At 45.8% G+C, this 21,546-nt stretch overlaps 1 protein-coding gene across 1 annotated transcript in view; it reads right to left on the reverse strand.

The window, feature by feature from the left end:
* The window catches only part of LOC141082716 (uncharacterized), a 59,407-nt gene that overhangs the window by 14,327 nt on the left and 23,534 nt on the right, over positions 1–21,546 (reverse strand). Inside the window, exon 3 of the mRNA XM_073566649.1 lies at positions 15,885–16,199. Coding sequence (XP_073422750.1) covers positions 15,885–16,199 — 315 coding nt within the window. The remainder of the gene's footprint in view (positions 1–15,884; positions 16,200–21,546) is intronic.

Here is a 21,546-nt window from a genome sequence, read left to right on the forward strand (position 1 = left end):
AGTGTCTGGGAGGGTGAGCTGGACTTGAGAGCTGCATATGGTGGAAGTAGCGGTGGACAGGGCGGACTGAGAGAGGGTTGATGATGGTGATGGAGTTGGTGTTCTTTCTGATGGCCTAGAATCAGTCTTTCGTTGATATAACAGTGGGATTCCCTGACTGCTGTGGCCTTGCAACGACACCTCAACATTTGCTGCTGTGCTAACCGGTGGGCTTACAGTGGGGGAAACAATGTAGCGTTGCTGACTACCTTCATTGTGATCAGTTGCACATGTGGCACTTGAGGTTTGGTGTTGTGTCCACGCTTGCAAGTGCATGCTGGTTAAATGTCTAAGCATGCAACTGGTATTCAAATTTTTCTGATTTTTCCCTCGGCTAAAGGTCTTTGCGCACTTCTTACAGATAACCTTGGCCTGATCATGAGGATTTTGTTCAAAAAAGTGCCACACTGCACTCTTCCTACTTTGGCAGACATTTTGCGGCCTAGCACGCTGTGATCTTTTGACCCTCTGGACAAGCTGTCCAGCAACTCTTTTGATGTTTGGAACCTGTCTTTGGAGTGCTCCGGGCCTGCCAGATAACAGCTGTTGCGATGTCGATGTCTGCTGTGGATGCTCCTCATCTGAGCTATTGGAAGCAGCACCCTCTTCCCCCAATGGATGCCAATCTGGGTCAACAACTGGGTCATCCATCACCTCCTCTTCTATGTCATGTGCACCTTCCTCTGTGTCACCGTGTATGGTGGTATAGTGTGCAGGAAGGGGCACCTGAGTCTCATCAGGGTTAGAATCTGGCTCTGTACACTGCGAGGACAATGTAGTGCTCTGAGTGAATGTACCAGCAGAATCATCCATCAGCGGCTGTGCATCAGTGCACTCCATGTCAGATTCATCTTGGCCTGGGTAATTCACCATTTCACTTGATAATCCAGGCATGGTATGTGAAAACAGCTCCATGGAGTAATCAGTAGTATGGCCTGCGTCATCCTTCAATCTTGGTTGGGGTGAAGGACACAAGGAAAGGTGTGGTTCATGAACATGAGCCTCCAATGACGACTCAGTGCTTTTACTTTTTACAACTGAAGAAGAGGAGGCGATAGAGCTGGAGGCTGAGTCAGCAATGTAAGACAAAACTTTTTCCTGATGCTCTGGCTTTAAAAGCGGTTTTCCAACTCCTAGAAAACTAAGCGTTCGAGGCCTTATGTAGCCAGACGATGACGCAGGCTCAACACCTCCTGCATTCGGTCCTATTTTGCTCTTGCCACTACCATCAGATCCACCACCAACACCATCATTACCAGCTGCCAACCCCCGTCCAATTCCACGGCCTCTTCCACCAGCCTTCCTCATTTTTGGTAGAAATGTAGACAAAATCCAAAAAACTATATAGTAATGTAAAACAAGGTACAAGGTGTCTATAGGACAGGGGAGATTTTGAATTTCTGCAGACACTTGTGGACACTGGACACTTTTGGATTGTGTGAGGCCCACTGATATCTGAGCGCTATGTGACAGGCTCGATGGCACAGCTGTGACCAAAGTGACTAGAGGATAAGGGAGATTTTGAATTTCTGCAGACACTTGTGGACACTGGACACTTTTGGATTGTGTGAGGCCCAATGAATATCTGAGCGCTATGTGACAGGCTCGATGGCACAGCTGTGACCAAAGTGACTAGAGGATAAGGGAGATTTTGAATCTCTGCACACACTTTTGGACACTGGACACTTTTGGATTGTGTGAGGCCCAATGAATATCTGAGCGCTATGTGACAGGCTCGATGGCACAGCTGTGACCAAAGTGACTAGAGGATAAGGGAGATTTTGAATCTCTGCACACACTTTTGGACACTGGACACTTTTGGATTGTGTGAGGCCCAATGAATATCTGAGCGCTATGTGACAGGCTCGATGGCACAGCTGTGACCAAAGTGACTAGAGGATAAGGGAGATTTTGAATCTCTGCACACACTTTTGGACACTGGACACTTTTGGATTGTGTGAGGCCCAATGAATATCTGAGCGCTATGTGACAGGCTCGATGGCACAGCTGTGACCAAAGTGACTAGAGGATAAGGGAGATTTTGAATCTCTGCACACACTTTTGGACACTGGACACTTTTGGATTGTGTGAGGCCCAATGAATATCTGAGCGCTATGTGACAGGCTCGATGGCACAGCTGTGACCAAAGTGACTAGAGGATAAGGGAGATTTTGAAACTCTGCACACACTTTTGGACACTGGACACTTTTGGATTGTGTGAGGCCCAATGAATATCTCAGCGCTATGTGACAGGCTCGATGGCACAGCTGTGACCAAAGTGACTAGAGGATAAGGGAGATTTTGAATCTCTGCACACACTTTTGGACACTGGACACTTTTGGATTGTGTGAGGCCCAATGAATATCTGAGCGCTATGTGACAGGCTCGATGGCACAGCTGTGACCAAAGTGACTAGAGGATAAGGGAGATTTTGAATCTCTGCACACACTTTTGGACACTAGACACTTTTGGATTGTGTGAGGCCCAATGGATATCTGAGCGCTATGTGACAGGCTCGATGGCACAGCTGTGACCAAAGTGACTAGAGGATAAGGGAGATTTTGAATCTCTGCACACACTTTTGGACACTCCACACTTTTGGATTGTGTGAGGCCCAATGAATATCTGAGCGCTATGTGACAGGCTCGATGGCACAGCTGTGACCAAAGTGACTAGAGGATAAGGGAGATTTTGAATATCTGCACACACTTTTGGACACTGGACACTTTTGGATTGTGTGAGGCCCAATGAATATCTGAGCGCTATGTGACAGGCTCGATGGCACAGCTGTGACCAAAGTGACTAGAGGATAAGGGAGATTTTGAATCTCTGCACACACTTTTGGACACTGGACACTTTTGGATTGTGTGAGGCCCAATGAATATCTGAGCGCTATGTGACAGGCTCGATGGCACAGCTGTGACCAAAGTGACTAGAGGATAAGGGAGATTTTGAATCTCTGCACACACTTTTGGACACTGGACACTTTTGGATTGTGTGAGGCCCAATGAATATCTGAGCGCTATGTGACAGGCTCGATGGCACAGCTGTGACCAAAGTGACTAGATGATAAGGGAGATTTTGAATCTCTGCACACACTTTTGAACACTGGACACTTTTGGATTGTGTGAGGCCCAATGAATATCTGAGCGCTATGTGACAGGCTCGATGGCACAGCTGTGACCAAAGTGACTAGAGGATAAGGGAGATTTTGAATCTTTGCACACACTTTTGGACACTGGACACTTTTGGATTGTGTGAGGCCCAATGAATATCTGAGCGCTATGTGACAGGCTCGATGGCACAGCTGTGACCAAAGTGACTAGAGGATAAGGGAGATTTTAAATCTCTGCACACACTTTTGGACACTGGACACTTTTGGATTGTGTGAGGCCCAATGAATATCTGAGCGCTATGTGACAGGCTCGATGGCACTGCTGTGACCAAAGTGACTAGAGGATAAGGGAGATTTTGAATCTCTGCACACACTTTTGGACACTGGACACTTTTGGATTGTGTGAGGCCCAATGAATATCTGAGCGCTATGTGACAGGCTCGATGGCACAGCTTTTACCAAAGTGACTAGAGGATAAGGGAGATTTTGAATCTCTGCACACACTTTTGGACACTGGACACTTTTGGATTGTGTGAGGCCCAATGAATATCTGAGCGCTATGTGACATGCTCGATGGCACAGCTGTGACCAAAGTGACTAGAGGATAAGGGAGATTTTGAATCTCTGCACACACTTTTGGACACTGGACACTTTTGGATTGTGTGAGGCCCAATGAATATCTGAGCACTATGTGACAGGCTCGATGGCACAGCTGTGACCAAAGTGACTAGAGGATAAGGGAGATTTTGAATCTCTGCACACACTTTTGGACACTGGACACTTTTGGATTGTGTGAGGCCCAATGAATATCTGAGCGCTATGTGACAGGCTCGATGGCACAGCTGTGACCAAAGTGACTAGAGGATAAGGGAGATTTTGAATCTCTGCACACACTTTTGGACACTGGACACTTTTGGATTGTGTGAGGCCCAATGAATATCTGAGCGCTATGTGACAGGCTCGATGGCACAGCTGTGACCAAAGTGACTAGAGGATAAGGGAGATTTTGAATCTCTGCACACACTTTTGGACACTGGACACTTTTGGATTGTGTGAGGCCCAATGAATATCTCAGCGCTATGTGACAGGCTCGATGGCACAGCTGTGACCAAAGTGACTAGAGGATAAGGGAGATTTTGAATCTCTGCACACACTTTTGGACACTGGACACTTTTGGATTGTGTGAGGCCCAATGAATATCTGAGCGCTATGTGACAGGCTCGATGGCACAGCTGTGACCAAAGTGACTAGAGGATAAGGGAGATTTTGAATCTCTGCACACACTTTTGGACACTGGACACTTTTGGATTGTGTGAGGCCCAATGAATATCTGAGCGCTATGTGACAGGCTCGATGGCACAGCTGTGACCAAAGTGACTAGAGGATAAGGGAGATTTTGAATCTCTGCACACACTTTTGGACACTGGACACTTTTGGATTGTGTGAGGCCCAATGAATATCTGAGCGCTATGTGACAGGCTCGATGGCACAGCTGTGACCAAAGTGACTAGAGGATAAGGGAGATTTTGAATCTCTGCACACACTTTTGGACACTGGACACTTTTGGATTGTATGAGGCCCAATGAATATCTGAGCGCTATGTGACAGGCTCGATGGCACAGCTGTGACCAAAGTGACTAGAGGATAAGGGAGATTTTGAATCTCTGCACACACTTTTGGACACTGGACACTTTTGGATTGTGTGAGGCCCAATGAATATCTGAGCGCTATGTGACAGGCTCGATGGCACAGCTGTGACCAAAGTGACTAGAGGATAAGGGAGATTTTGAATCTCTGCACACACTTTTGGACACTGGACACTTTTGGATTGTGTGAGGCCCAATGAATATCTGAGCGCTATGTGACAGGCTCGATGGCACTGCTGTGACCAAAGTGACTAGAGGATAAGGGAGATTTTGAATCTCTGCACACACTTTTGGACACTGGACACTTTTGGATTGTGTGAGGCCCAATGAATATCTGAGCGCTATGTGACAGGCTCGATGGCACAGCTGTGACCAAAGTGACTAGAGGATAAGGGAGATTTTGAATCTCTGCACACACTTTTGGACACTGGACACTTTTGGATTGTGTGAGGCCCAATGAATATATGAGCGCTATGTGACAGGCTCGATGGCACAGCTGTGACCAAAGTGTCTAGAGGATAAGGGAGATTTTGAATCTCTGCACACACTTTTGGACACTGGACACTTTTGGATTGTGTGAGGCCCACTGATATCTGAGCGCTATGTGACAGGCTCGATGGCACAGCTGTGACAAAAGTGACTAGAGGATAAGGGAGATTGGATTGCTTTTAAAAAAGCAGTTTGCAGAGCAGTGGGTAAACAGCAATGCCAGCCTGTCAGGAAGCCTTAAAAGGCAGCCCAACAACCAACACCACTGATACACCACAATATAGCCTCCCCTTGCACTGCACACACAGTGACTGGTGTGTTGTGCAGGCCAAATTGCTAGCAGCAGAAGCAGTTTTTTTTTCTTCTCAGCAGGACAAAAAAAAAATTGGGATTGCTTTTAAAAAAGCAGTTTGCGGAGCAGTGGGTAAACAGCAATGCAGGAATGTCAGGAAGCCTTAGAAGGCAGCCCAACAACCAACACCACTGATACACCACTATATAGCCTCCCCTTGCACTGCACACACAGTGACTGGTGTGTTGTGCAGGCCAAATCGCTAGCAACAGAAGCAGTTTTTTTGTCTTCTTCCCTGCCTAACGCTCTCCCTACAGAATCAGCAGCAACCTCTCCCTATACTGAGATCGTCAGAAGTAAGATGGCGGCCGGCGTGCACGCCCTTTTATACCCCCTGTGATGCCCACCAAAGCAAGCCAATCACTTGCATGCCCTTCTGAAAGATGGTGGTGACCCCTGCCTATGTCATCACGTTGCCCACAGTGTCCGTGGATCCTGATTGGCTGAAAAAGAGCGCAAAACAAACTTTTGAAACGCGACTTTGGCGCGTAAGTCACCGACCTCGTGGCCGACCTCATCCTAGAGTCGGGTTTCGTTTCATGAAACCCGACTTTGCCAAAAGTCGGCGACTTTTGAAATTTTTTGACCCGTTTCGCTCAACTCTAGTTGTCAATTCTGAGGACAACGCATAAAAGTGGTCAAGGACGTGGGTGGGTGAGCCTGGGGGCCGGTATATGACTGCTGCTCTGAGGGAGAGGGGATGGAACACCCTGATGGTGTGAACCTCAAAATAAGAATGGCGTCCAATCGGCCTGTATTTATTTATTGGGTTAAAAAAAGGATTGTTGTTGGCAGCAAGGAGTGTAGACTTATCGTGGAGTTAGCAGTGATAGTACGGCGGGATATACGCATATTCCAGGTGTTCTAATCTGGACGTTAATAAGCCTTATGCTCACTATTACTTTTCTGAGAACTAATTATTGTGAACAGCCGACAGCCTCCTTGGATGATTCGTAGCACAATCATGTCATTCATTGTCTGGACAATAGAGGCCAGCTGAGAGCTATTTGCTACAAAGATCACAGTGCTTGTTTCTGTATGACCCATGGCCTGTGATCTCTGTGATTATTGCATGGCCACTCCAATCTGTTGGCCTCGGAAATGTAGCCTTTCCTCCTTATGGATACAGTTTCTGAAAGCTGATTGCCATCACAGTGCCCCCAGTACCAATTGCCCAGTCAGCATTACTTCTCTAAGAAACATGTGCCTGCGCTACAGCAACAGGTCGCAGACAACATCATCCATTCCCTGAAACATTCTATGTCTGCCAGGGTGCATTTCAACAATGACACCTGGACGAGCAAGCATGGACAGGGGAGTTACATCTAGATGACTGGGCACTGGGTGACTGGTGGCTGTAGGGGCAGGCGGGGAAAGGGCTGCTCCACAAGTCTTGCAACCCCCAAGGTTTACAGGGAGCTTGGGGATGAAGAAATAAACCACTACACACCACAAGGTAGCTAAATTAGGCACCAAGTCTTGGAATCCCCAGGGCTTGCGGAACAAACATGTGTATGTAACAGTTCCTGCAGTGCTTCTGCCTCCTCCACCTCCTCTAGGTCCTCCACCTGGGCCCTCAACCTATGTTTTAATTAAACACACGTTCCAACACTGTAAAGAGAATCCCTCCCCCACCTCTGTACTGCTGTCAGGAACAACGCACTGCACTTGCTCACTGAGCCAGAGCGCGTGTCCTGAGTACAAAGACTGTGCACAAAGATACCTGCGGAGCGGGCAGCAGTGGTGACAATGCATGCTCCAGGACCTGAATCACGTGACTGCAGGGGGCGTGGCCTAAGCTCCACGGAGCTAGGAGCTGCAGGGAAACTCCTAGAAAGGTAACTACAGGACAATGTTACCAAGGGGCATAGACAGAGACAGAAACCAGATCAAGCCAAGGTCAAAGCATGAGATAGCAATACAGTACCAAAGGATTAGACAGAATGGATAGTCAGGACGAAGCAATAGATCAGAAAACCAGAACGGGCATTAGACGGTACAATAGGGGTAAACTGTAACAGAGTAACGATAGTCAAGCCAGGAGGTCAGAACCAGAAAAGACAATGGTACAAAAACAAGAGACGGAGTACAGAGTGAAGGAACAAGCCAGGTCATACATGGGAAGCAAACAAACAACGCAGAGTACACGCACACCAGGGGTCAGACACACCAGAAAAGCAGTATAACTGACAGAGAATGCTAGTTTGGAGTTAGTATAAATACCCCTGCCAGATCCAAAGAGAGGCCGGCAAAAGTTATCCCTGTGAGAACAGGACATTAACCATGTCCTAACCATGACAACTGCACAGCTAGGTCTCACCGTAATCAGGCAGTGTTTACATTAATATGCCTTAGAGATCACAGTCATACAGATCAACAGTTGTGGACAGTTATCCATGCCAACTTTGAGCAATGGCTGTCTACAGTCAACATGGAGCCAGGGAAGGCCATGTGCGATAACGGTGCAAACCTGGTGGTGGCCCTATGCCAGGCCAATCTTACACACGAGCTTTGCATGGCTCACATCCTCAACCTGATGGTACAGCAATTACTCCACCACTGACTCAGCCTAGATGCGCTGCTGCAGAAACCACTGTCATGCTGACTTCCACCATTCCACTTCATTTGGTTTAGAGATTTTCAGACTACCGGATAACCAGTGGATATACGATATGATCACATTGTGGAATTAAACTCTGCACATGTTGCAGTGACTCGGCAGCAGCAACGAGATCTGGTGCAGGATGACATTTTTCATAGCCTGTCAAAATGCAGTACGGAAGTGGTGCAATTCACACTTACATACTGGATACAGACGAAGGACCTCTGTACCCTTCTGTATGTTTTCTTAATGGCTACTTAGATGGTTAGCGGTGATGATGCCATCATCAGCATCCCTATTACTGTCATCTACATGCTGGAGCACACTTTAAATAGTGTGGATGAGCAGGTGTTGGTGGTGGCCCTGGGGGAAGAAGAAGAAGCAGAGGAGGATACCTTTAGGGTTAACAATATCTGTAAGTTCAGATCTGTCATCTCACAGACTTTGCAATGAGAGGAAGAAATGGAAAAGAACCTTGAAAAAGGTGAGAAGGAAGAGGTGATGGACGCGTAACAGTTAGGAGTTGAAGATGATAATGATTCCATCTATGTTTTCTGTGGTTGTCAGGAGAGGTTGAAGAAAGAAAGCTTGAGTGTTATACCACCACCAACGCAATGTGGAGTTGTACCTCGTGAAAGAACTTGACCCATGAGTGCTTTCTTGCAGCACTATTTGCAGCATGATTGTTAGGCCGGTTTCACATTAGCGCTTTTTAAGCGCACGCACGGCCGGGGGTAGCTCCGCCCCCGAGCCGGCTCTCTGCCCGGCGTGCCCGCCCCTTGCTTGTAGCGCCGCCTACTAGCGGACAGCGGCGCCTGCGATCGGCGCACCCTATCTTTAGCATAGGGTGCGCAGATCGTGCGCAGGCCGTGCGCTAGTTGCGCTTTGACCTGCGCTGTGCACTCTTGACGGTGCGCCGTGCGCGCCAAAATCAAACTTTTCGGATTTTGGCGCGCACGGCGCACCGTCAAAAGTGCGCAGCGCAGGTCAAAGCGCAACTAGCGCACGGCCTGCGCACGATCTGCGCACCCTATGCTAAAGATAGGGTGCGCCGATCGCAGGCGCCGCTGTCCGCTAGTAGGCGGCGCTACAAGCAAGGGGCGGGCATGCCAGGCAGAGAGCCGGCTCGGGGGCGGAGCTACCCCCGGCCGTGCGTGCGCTTAAAAAGCGCTAATGTGAAACCGGCCTTACCCGTATAGTTATGATTCCAAATAGTGCTGACTACTGGGTTGCTAATGTGTTCTATCCACTATACAAAAGTAAATTTTGCCACTTGCTTCCAACCCTGGAAAGGGACGCGCCCATGCTGCAGTATCAAAACATGCTGGAAGACAATCTTGACAGTGGTTTTCCCCAACACAGCAGTGAGGTATACAGTTTGCAACGCAGTGATAGCCTTCCAACTGTAGTCCTGTATTAAAACTCCACCAACAGCAGCATCTGCAAAGTGTTTGTTTGTTCTACCCGTGTTTACGAGGGTTTACTCCTAGTAATTAATTTTCTAGCCACACTACAAAGGCATACAGATAGAAAATTAAGATTTTGAGTCCCAGTGATGACAGTGCCAGTAATGTCTGTAAATGTCTGTAAAGCGAATGAATTATTGGCACTATATAAGTGATAAAACCCTCCAAAAAAAATTACAAGTGATGCTCGGCCACACTCAGGTGGCACTCATATCAGTTTCGTAGATTACTGTAGTCAGAAAATGTAAGGATAGTAACATGGGTAGTTGACTTAAAGACAGTGGAAGACTGCCGGAATCGGAGGCCTACTGCTACAGGCAACACACATGAAGAAGACCCAAAGTGAAATCTACACATTAACAAAAATTTATTTGCACACACCAACAAAGTGACATCAATTTCACCACATTAGAAATAGTCTAATAGAGATCAACAGGTCTTCCACTACACCAAACCCAGGAGATGGACACCCAACTAAGAGTGTTCACAATTCTAAAAATTAGTGTCAGATACTAACAAAGCAGCATCAATTTTAACACAGTAGAAGTAGTTTAATAGGGACCGACATGTCTTCCACTAATCCCAACCCAGCAGATGGATACCCAAGCAGGACTGTTTACATTTCTACAAATTAGTGTTAATATCTCTAGCAGCAGCAGCAGCAGCAACAACAGGCACATATACCCCACTAAAGATATCAGAGACTGCAATTATGCAAGAACATTGCAACACTTTAAAAACTACAACATCCAGTAACAGAAGTTGTCAGTTGTCTTTGGATATGATGTCACGTTAGAGATTCACTAGTGCTTTCAGAAACATTTTCACCTACCCCACATACACCTCAAACATCAAGCCTAATCCCCTTCCTCCACGACCTTGCTTTCTCCCAGTCATGTTGCTCAGATAGTGTACTAGGAGCACACTATTAGCAACTAAAAATAGATTTTTCACTCTGCACAACCTCTGCACACAGCTGAATTTCAGCAGCACAAACATAGAAGGTAAAATATGGCGTGATTAGTCACGTTACTCACAGCAGAAAGAATTGTTTCAGTGTCAATGAGGCATGTATGACATAGAAGATGTGCTCCAAAAAATTTCGAAATGAGATGCCCCCTACTGTATGATGTTAGTAACAGAATATTTTTGGGGTTTATTTTGTGCGGATGATGCTTGTATAACATTGACTAGATGCTGCAAACAATTTGTAAGTGAGATGTCCCCTGCTGTATTACGTTAATAAAAGAAGAAAGAATTGTTTAAGTGTGGATGAGGGCTGGATGACAAAGTAGATATTCTCCAAACAATTTTTAAAATAGATTTCCCCTACTGTATTACGTTAGTAACAGAAGAATTTGGGAGGGGCTGTCGAAGAGGCCTGTATAACATTAACTAGTGTTATGTTTGTAACATAAAATCATTTTTTTTTTTAGTGTGGACGAGGTCTGTATGATCAATAAGATTGTCCGTGGCGTTGGAGCCCCCTCTTTCCTACAGTTGCTGCTGGTAAGGTGTGGGTTGACTGGAGAAAAATGTCCGACATGTCATTATATGAACTGATCAGGAAAAGGGGCATGACGACGATGGGAATGGGAGCGTACAACAGGATCAACAAAAGGGCGGCTATGTGAAGTATGAGATCCAGGATCCAGCCTATAACGATTACTCAAAACCAATTATCGGAGAGCGTTTGATGTTCGTCAGAAGATAGGTGTCACAGATGCTCATCTCAATCTAGGCATAAAAGATGCCCATGAGAAATTGGATGCCAAAGATGCACATAATCTAGAAGATAGGCTTAAAACAATTTCAAACTCAGATCTTGGCTGTTGTATCACGTTTTTAAAAAAAAATTAAATAAATGAAATTTAATGTGCAACAGCTCTGCACACAGAACAATTTCAATGCCACTAAATTAAAAGGTTGGATATAGCGGGCTGTATCATGATTATCAACAGAAAAAAATAATAATTTAATGTGCTTGAGGTCTGCAGACAGGTTCATATCAACGCCACAAAATGACAACGTGGGATATGGTGGTCTGTATCACACTCAGCAACAGAAAATATTGCAATTTTTTTTAATGTGCTTTAGGTCTGCAGACAGGTTCACATCACCACCACAACATGACAATGTGGGACATGGTGGGCTGTATCATATTCAGCAACAGAAAATATTATATATTTTTTTTTAACATGCCTTAAGTCTGCAGACAGTTTCATATCACCACACCACTAAAATGACAAGATGGGATACAGCATGCTGTTTCACATTTAGCTGGTGAAAAAATATTATTTAAAACACTATACTCATGCATAGAGCACAATAGAAGCAGTACACAACACACTTGTGGGACATGTGCCCTGCTGGCTTTGTCTGTGGACCTCAGTAATGGCAAAAGAAAAATGCTGGAAGGTAAATTTAAAAGCCACACTGGACACTATCTGACTGATATTCAACCACCTAGCTAACTAGCTAAAATCTTGCTGCTAACAGTGCCAGCGGCAGAAGCAGCCTCTCTGAGCTGTTAGTGTCAAAATGGTGCTAAAACAAGATGTCCGCTATTTATATGGAGAGGTACATATGATTTTAGTAGCCAATGACACAAGCCATTGTGTCAGTGTAAGGAGGTAGCAGGGGACCCTCACTTGCCTCCACTCCCCTGGACACTATTCATATATCATGTGCGGCACCTTGACTTTTATGCATGTTCACTGATGTTTGTGTACTGTAATGTAAATGTATTTGTCATGTACTGGTCATAGGCTTAGGGATATGTTATGAAATATTATAGGATCATAGGGGATTAGAGTAGAGGGGGTATCATAGAGAATAGATAACAGGGTTAATTAGGTATAGGCAACAATGGGTTGGTCAGTGGGGAGGAGTTATATCAGAGCAGGGCAGAGTCATAGGGATATAGGAGAGGGACTTCCTGGATAGGCAGCAGGCCCCGAGCAGGCTTGCCAAGGACAAGGAGTGAGCAGCAGATGAAGCAGACTGCAGGATGTGGGGATAAAGCTGCTATGGCAGTAATGGGCCCCAGGCTGAGAATAGTGCAGTCAGGCACCAGATCAGAAGGACCATCCCGAAGAAGGATCCGGGGTCTACGACTGGGGCAGGAGCAGCTGAAATGGTGTCCCTGGCATCTTTCCCTATTGGAACCAGACAAGGGGCTGATAGGGCGCTGGTGATGCTGAAGGCACAGATGGGACACAGACTGTCCAAAGATATGGCAGGGATTGCCAGGAGATGGGAGACAGAGCTGATAGATAGGATAGAGGCTGTCCGGACGACAGGGAAAGATAAAAATATGTCTCTGTGTTTAACCTGTGCTGCCAGTGTGATGAATGTCCTGCTGTTTAGTAAAGTTCAACTGTCGGAAAAGCACTGTGACTCTGAGATGTTTTGAGGAGCTCGGAACTGTGGAGTCAGAGTGAAAGAACTGGAGAGAATACTGGCTGTGAATGTATGTGTTTTGCAGCACGTGCGGCAGAATGGACACTGGATCCTCTCTGTGGGGCGCAAGGATGTGGGAACAGTACAGCCCATTGTCACGACTACCACCCTGGCTGCCTTACAGAAGTAGTGTAGTCGGCAGGATTGCGATGCCTTGTATACTTGTGTACAGAGAGTGGAGTAGTCTTGAAGACGGCAAATATGGTGGCCATTAGAGAGTTAAAGATGGAGCCGAACACTGACTGTACTATCTTTAAGATGGCTGTCAGTGACGGGAAAGCTGAGAGCGGTGCTGCCCACTGTGGGCGTCCTAAGCAGAAAAGGGAGCGAAGATGGAAGAAGTATTGGCCTGAGACGAGGCCACATCCCATAGTGACTGGTGCCTGCCTGAGATGGGTGCGGTTGGAAAAGAAGCCGCGGCCCCTGCAGCAGAATCTGAAGGAATGGGTGGGGCAGCCGGAAGTAACTCCATCCATGAACGGATGGAGCTCAGAAGAACACGACGGCGTGCTCAGAAGCAAGACGCTATTACCCAGCGAATTACCTACTGAGATGCAGTGAAGGAGCATGTCGTTTTGTGGGGGCATCAGTCGGTAAGACTGGCAGTGGTCCATGGCCCTGTCAAAGGCAGACTTGTGCCCTAGGGACTGGTGGACAGTAGAACTAGAACACTGGCTCCCCTTTGGCTGGCTGGAACGGAAGATTTTTGCTAGCTGAGACACCGCGGACGTGGAGCAGCTGGAATCGGAAGGGGTAATAGAGATGCCGGAAGCCTTACAGAGAGGAATCATCACAGCTGTGATTCCAAGCTCACATGGCAGTGATGGAGGACCGTCACAGCTGGCTGCAGCTTTGGTGAGTGAAAGACCTGCACTCACCTCAGTTTCCACACCGATTCCTGCTCCGTCACCTTCCCTGGCCCCAGCGTCCTCCCGCAATGTCTATCCGGATGAACCCCGGGCTCCCATGGCTGAGGAGGCTCAGTGGGTGAAGGAAGTTATTGAAGAAAAGAAACAGCGGGAGCGCCAAATCTTAAAAGAGCTGCGGCATCCTGGCAGGGGAGCCATGTCAGGCCAGATGACATGCAGCCTCATCAAGTACTTCAATCCTACCTGAGGGCATGGACTGATTCACAAGGCCAAGACTGGGGACAAGGTTTATGTGAACTCCAGGTGCATTGATTTTGATGGTCCGCAAGGGGTTGTTCAATGGGGAGGATCTAGAGGAGGACAGGGTCATAGGGATATAGGAAAGGAACTTTCTGGATAGGCAGCAGAGCCAAGGCAGGCTTACCCAGGGCAAGGTGTGAGCAGCAGTTGAAGCAGACGGCTGACCATGGGGATAAAGCTGCTACGGTAGTAAGGGGCCTCAGGTGGAGAATAGTGAAGTCGGGCACCAGATCGGAAGGACCATCCCCAAGAAGGATCCAGGGTCTACAACCGGGGCGGAAGCAGCTGAGATGGTGTTCTCAGAACCTTTCCCTATTGGAAACGGATGAGGGGCTGACAGGGAGCTGGTGATGCTGAATGCACGGATGGGACATGGACTGTCCAGAGATACAGCAGAGATTGCCGGGAGATGGCAGACAGAGCTGATAGAAAGGATAGAGGCTGTCCGGATGGCAGGGAAAGATAAGAAATGTCTCTGTGTTTAACCTGTGCTGCCAGTGTGATGAATGCCCTGCTGTTTAATAAAGTTCAACTGTTGGAAAAGAACTGTGACTCTGAGATGTTTTGTGGAGCTCTGAAATATGGAGCTGGAGTGCAGAACTGGAGAGAATCCTGGCAGTGAATGTAAGTATTTTGCTGCACATGCGGCAGAATGGACACTATATTCTATCTGTGGGGCACCAGGGTGTGGGAACAGTACAGCCCATTGCCATGACTACCACCCTGACCGCCTTACATCAGGACATTGTGGGTGTTTCCTGCACACTGATTGGCTAGCCACAATGTGCACACATAAAGTTAGGGGAAAAAAAAGACTGTTTACAAGAACTTTGCGCCTCTGAGCTCTGCAAAATCCCCCCCCTCATCAAATACGTGTCAAACGCTCATGATACACTATCATTATTGTTGCTAAAGTGCTGAAAATACTTTAGTGGCAACACAAATATTTTTCCCTCACTTTTTACCGAATGTTACCTATTTTTTCAGATTTTAAAAAATTTTGCTTGTGTTTGCGATCACGAATCCATGTGCCATATTCGTGGCCAATTTATGTTTGGAGATCATTTGCTGGACAAATTCGCTCATCATTACTGGTTACTCCTTAGGGGTTATTTAACCCATAAAGGGACAAGTGTGGTATCTGGTGAATTGAGTTCCTTATGACAATTATCAATGGTCAGGGATTTCCAGGGAGAATTTAGGGGAAGTCATCGGTGAGCGTGGGAGCCATTTTGCGTTCAAGATAGGATGCCAACCTCCACAGCAAGGTTACCTAGGACTTATCATGGCTTACCCTCACACCATTTACTGTTTTTGACTTATTTCCTGTTAGGGTGTTATTAGCTTTCGTTTGCTGTGTTTTAAACAGTTTACAATAAAAGGTGTATTTTAAAGGTATTAGAGGTTTGTGAGCCCCTCTGGTTACTAAAACCTTACTATCAATACTTGTTTTTCCTTGATTCCACAATAGGTATCGAAGTGATAGCCATAAAAGGTCTGGTGGGTGTTTCAGCTTTTAGACCCACCCATAATTTTTTACTTACCAATGTTACCACCATTAAATACTGTGGTGAACTTTAAGGAGATCCTTTCATCATTTGTAGACTCCTTTATGTAACAAGTAATTACTGGATAATGCTGAGACTGAGATCTAGACATGACAAGTAAGCTTCGTAAACTCCCATCTGGATCGAGAGTTGTCCACCCATGATTTTCTGTGTCATTCAAGGTCCATTTAATCACACCCCAATTCTTTGTCCAGTTGAAAGCAATGCACAGCAAGACAATTGACTCTGGATCTTTTGGATGTTCTTCTACTGATGACAGTATTGACAAAGTAGGTTTCTCTGGATTATTTTCTGAAAAAGAAGATACAAATTATTCAAGGATAGTGCTCCTAAAATATCTCCTTGATCATTTTTTATTTTGCTGGACATCCTGAGCTAACATAAAACGCTTTGTTCCCAAAGTCTGCACCAGAACTTCCAACTATCATATCTTCTTTTATAGCTGAAGGGTCTCCAAATGGCCTAAGTTATCAGATGCAACTTCTACCTCTGCACCCCCTATAATTACTATGACAATGTGATCACTTTGATTTCATTTTTACCAAGGAAACAATGAAGCTTGGTATCCCTACATTACAACACAACATAATATATATCACCCTCTATATGATGACATAGAAGGAACATGGATTGTAGCTTAGCAGCTGAATAATAAGCTCGTCTAGCCCTGCTACCATTCAATATTGGCTCTGCTGTCTGTAGAAAGGGAGCCTAGTGCCAAAATAGTATATAAGCCTTCCCATAACAAAAGATGACTGAACTGATTCACTGGCAATGAAATTTGTGTAGAATTTGTAGGAATTCAATGAATCCGACCAATTTAACATTTGCTTTGTGCAAATTGCCTAAAATTGCCTCATATTACATATTTGCATCTGCCAAAGAAGAATCACATATTTTCTGCCAAGGTTTCCATAATGTTCTGCAACTATCGTGTCACATGGTATAGTACAGACAATCAGAAGGTGCTATCATAGTCAGCATAAAAGCAGAGGGAGGGAAAGCAGCAGCCATTTCATAGTTAATCTGAATAGATAGATGATGTCACAGCTCACAAATTGGCCTTAGAAGTAGGGAGAGAAAGCCTTAAAACACTGAAGAAACTGTACAGACAGTGCGACAGGACAGCAGTTATGAAGATTATTGTGTACGACAAAACAAAATATTTCACCATACAGTTTTTTAGGGCTATTGAAGGATTTTGAATACTCTAGAATGAATTTCCTAGGAAATTTGGAAAATTTCCATTTAAAAAAATATGTTCATTTCAAGTCATAAGATTTTTCATCTGGTGCTAGTAGTGACCCAATCACAGTGGCACATGGACATCTATGTCATTGGCTGATCACAATATAAACATGCTATTCATTGTGGGACAGAAACATTTCAAATCATTTTATTGAACTCAGAGGACTGTCTATTAAGTTATTGAGGCTACACTAGCAGGGCAGCACGGTGGCTCAGTGGTTAGTGCTGCAGCCTTGCAGTGCTGGAGTCCTGGGTTCAAATCCCACCAAGGACAACATCTGCAAGGAGTTTGTATGTTCTCCCTTGGTTTCCTTTGGGTACTCTGGGTTCCTCCCACACTCCAAAGACATACTGATAGGGAATTTAGATTGTGAGCCCCATCGGGGACAGTGATGATAATGTGTGCAAACTGTAAAGTGCTGCGGAATATGTTAGCGCTATATAAAGATTATTATAGAAGAGCCATTCCATGCAGTATCTCTCCACCGTATTAACCCCATTACAATAGTCAGTAATAAAATGTCTGTGTCCTGATACTTATTGACGTGGGACATATTACTATTGCAACGCGATCGTGCGTGCACACAGGCTATCACTGCCAAATGCAGCTGATGCTGACACCTTGCACTCAGTGCTAGGAGAGGTTGCACACGGCTCCTGGCACTTTAACCCCCTACATGCTGTGATCACCTTCCTTGTCAGTTTGTACCTTTCTTGGCCGTCTCCACACAATATGCTGCTCTTCCACTTCAGCACTTCACAATTATCGTTCTAGGCCAGCAGCTGCGAATCCTGTCAGATAACGCATACCCTTCCATTTCTGTGATCCTTTCCAGTCGGAATAACTGTGGTAGGGGCGATGGTCCATAAAGTAACCAAAGCTAGTAGCACCTTGAGGTACGCTAGCTAGACTAGGGGCCGTGACCCTTTGTGACCAGTTTTCCTCCCTCTGAGGGAATTTCCAACCTTACTTCTGTGGTGCTAATAAAAGTATGGATATCTTATAGCCTACATATTATAATATGTTGTTTATATGCTTTGATATATATGATAAATGTATTGCAAAAATGAAATATGGTTGTTTGAATCCAAACACTATATATTGCAATACCTATATATAACTATATATATTGTAACATCATTGATGCTGAACTTTGATACTGAGCCACAAAGTGTTTGCTCTGTGTTAATACCATAAGACAAGGTTAATTGTCCTATGGTCTTTGAGGCTGTGTGTTTCAAAGATTCATTATCCTGATTTGCACACAAGTGACCACTGTGATATTTGCTTTGACAAACAGTGCTACAGAATTGAATACTTTCACTTGGGGGGTTGTTGATGGGAATTCTACAAGGAGCTTTCCAACTAATTCTGTGTGGTATTCTAATATATATAGGGGTAAGAGTTGTGTGGTGTATTCTTACACATGTGCTAGGAAAAATTACAAAGACAATAGGAAAAATAACTGTACAGATAATGAATATTTATGCTGCTTGAACAAGGATGTCTTGTGTTCAATAATAGTATGATGCTCGGAGACAAGGGAGACCAAAATGTTTTGATGGTCTCATGTAGCAATGGTCATGCATGACATAAATAATCAAGGACCGATTGTGATACAAATGAGACAAGTATGAGTGTGTGACTGGGTTACGATAGGTATCCAGTTTTCAGAATAGGTGATTATGGAAGTCATGCTGATCACATGCCACCATCTTAGTGCGTTATGCTATGATCATGAAGAGTTAACTTTGTGACAAGCAACATATGTTGAACTTTGAACACTGACAGACAACCTTGATTGTTAGAGGCAAACAGATCTTGGGTTGTAATTAATAGCAAACAACCTTCAAGCATTGTGCTATTGTTAAGAGACATGCCAATGGCAAATAAATCTTGGGTTGGTGCAAACAAACTTTAAGATTGTAGTAGTCTATAACAAACAGACCTTGAAGTCTTGTGCTGTTGTCAAGACGGCAAACAACTGTGCAGTGGCAGGATACTGATGATTCAGCAGATGTAATAGGGGAGGATGTGGGAGTTGTGTATAAAAAGGTGGACCCTGTGTCAGTGAGGTAGGGACATTTCCAGAAGGTATCATGGATGCACGGCTTCTGTGATGACAAGACCAGAGTATTTCCTTCTCGCTGACACTGTGGTCCCTCCAGTGGAGAAGTGATGTTACAATACTTGGTAATGTATAGTATTGATGCTTATTTCTCTATGTACTATAATTCATAGTAATTGTATGATTCACATGAAATGAATTAACACAAAACAGGGTAATATTATATCTGCCATTCCATTAATTTGGTGTTTTATCATTTAAATTAATCATTGTATAATAAAATTGTGTCATATCCAAGTGGTGCCTTCTTTAAAACCGTATCCGAACCTTATTGCTAAACAGTTGGCAATTCAACTTCCTATAATCTTCCCTCTATAACTACGCTCCACCCACCTCCCAGCACTCTTCGTGTTCCAAGCAGGGTCCATAAAGGGTGCTCTGCTACACTACTTGTGTGTGTGTGGGATGTGGGATGGAATGATGGTCAGGTGTCTCCACCTTACCTGGTTGTGGGATACCACACCTCTGGGTGAGGTGCAGTACCTCTGTGGCGACTGGACCCTAGGGGCACCACATTCCCCCCGTTGAACCCAGCACATCTGCGGGCTGAAAATAAAGCATAAGATGTGACAGAGGAACATTACAAAAAATCATATTTTTCCAACAATACTGCCAGCAGTTAACAATATTTATTTCACTATAAAACATCTTCTCCTGAGAGATCATGAAACAATCACTGACCTCAGGGAGACCAGTCAAAGAAAATACTGCGGCAGTCGGCAAAGGCGCTCAATAAGTGAAATCCTAGGTGCATTGCTCCCTGGGAAATACATGTTTGAGACTCTTAAATGAGGCTCCACGGACATTATTTGCATATTCTCCTGAGAGAGGCATTTTTACTTTAAACGTTACAAATTATTTCTATTAAAATTATCTATGACTGTGAGTGCTGCCTGGTGACAACCGCCAACTTTAGTTTGTCACCTGTCTTAAATCTTTAGTTATTAACCTTTCATTTTTATTAAATATTACCACTGTAATATATTCTGTAGAAAAGTGCTTTTGATGCTATCACTATAAAATACTATCAACATTTTTATTAGGCAAAACGGCAATCATTAATGGAAAATGATAGATACTGTCACAGCCGGGGTATCTTCAAGTGTCCTTTTGCTGGTGGAGGACCTGCTCCAAACCTCCAACGGTGGTCCTGGGTGGACTGCAGGACATAACTGGTCTTCCCCTTTAGACCATGTCTTCGGCCAAACCCAATGGGTTTTTGTTCAGGTCTGTTGTAGTTGTGCAATGATGGGTCCTTATTTTTCAGTGGTTTAAGTAAAACCAAGAGGAAGCACCTGAAGAGGTGCAAAACTATATACAACAAAGTTTTTGGATCACTCCTTGTCCAAGATCTCAACAGTTTTTATTTCCAGTGAACTGGGGAACTAGTGCCAAAACTGGGCAAACTTGTGCAAAAATACAAGCAATACAAACAAGGCAAAACGGTGCCAAAGCCCTCCTGGGTAACTGACAATTAACTTGTTAACACTTTACTGGGGTTCACCTCCTGGGGTGATGGAAGCTTTGTAGCCTTTCTGCTTCCAGGGTAAGTTTTCTGGGTGTCCACTCCCTGGTGGCATAACAAATTGGAGGTACTCCTCCTGGTGAGTTCCTCCTGGTGGAACTTGACTGATTGCTGCCTGTGGTGGTACAATTGCCGCTTGTTGGCGGGATGTACCGACTGTCCCGGGGTCTGAGCGGACTGCCGGGGGTCTGTACCGGCCTGCCAGGGGTCTGTACCGGCCTGTCGGTGGACTGTACCGACTGTGCGGGGGTCTGTGCCGGCCTGCCAGTGGTCTATACCGACTGTCCGGGGGTCTGAGCGGACTGCCGGGGGTCTGTACCGGCCTGCCAGGGGGCTGTGCCGGCCTGCCGCTGGTCTGTACCGACTGTCCAGGGGTCTGTGCAGGCTGCGGGGCCTGTACCGGCCTGCCGGGGGGCTGTGCCGGCCTGCCGGTGGTCTGTACCGACTGTCCGGGGGTCTGAGCGGACTGCCGGGGGTCTGTACCGGCCTGTTGGGGGGCTGTGCCGACTGTCCGGGGGTCTGTGCCGACTGCCCAGGGGTCTGTGCGGACTGCCGGGGGTCTGTACCGGCCTGCCGGGGGGCTGTGCTGGCCTGCCGGGGGGCTGTGCCGACTGTCCGGGGGTCTGTGCAGGCTGCGGGGGTCTGTGCAGGCATTGTCCGATGGGACTACAAGTCCCATCTGGCGATGCCTGCTGCCATGACGGTGATTGAAACATTAGCCAATGATGGGACAGTA

Source organism: Dendrobates tinctorius, unplaced genomic scaffold, assembly GCF_039654945.1.
Source record: "Dendrobates tinctorius isolate UK_male_01 unplaced genomic scaffold, ASM3965494v1 ptg000019l, whole genome shotgun sequence".
Taxonomy (NCBI): domain Eukaryota; kingdom Metazoa; phylum Chordata; class Amphibia; order Anura; family Dendrobatidae; genus Dendrobates; species Dendrobates tinctorius.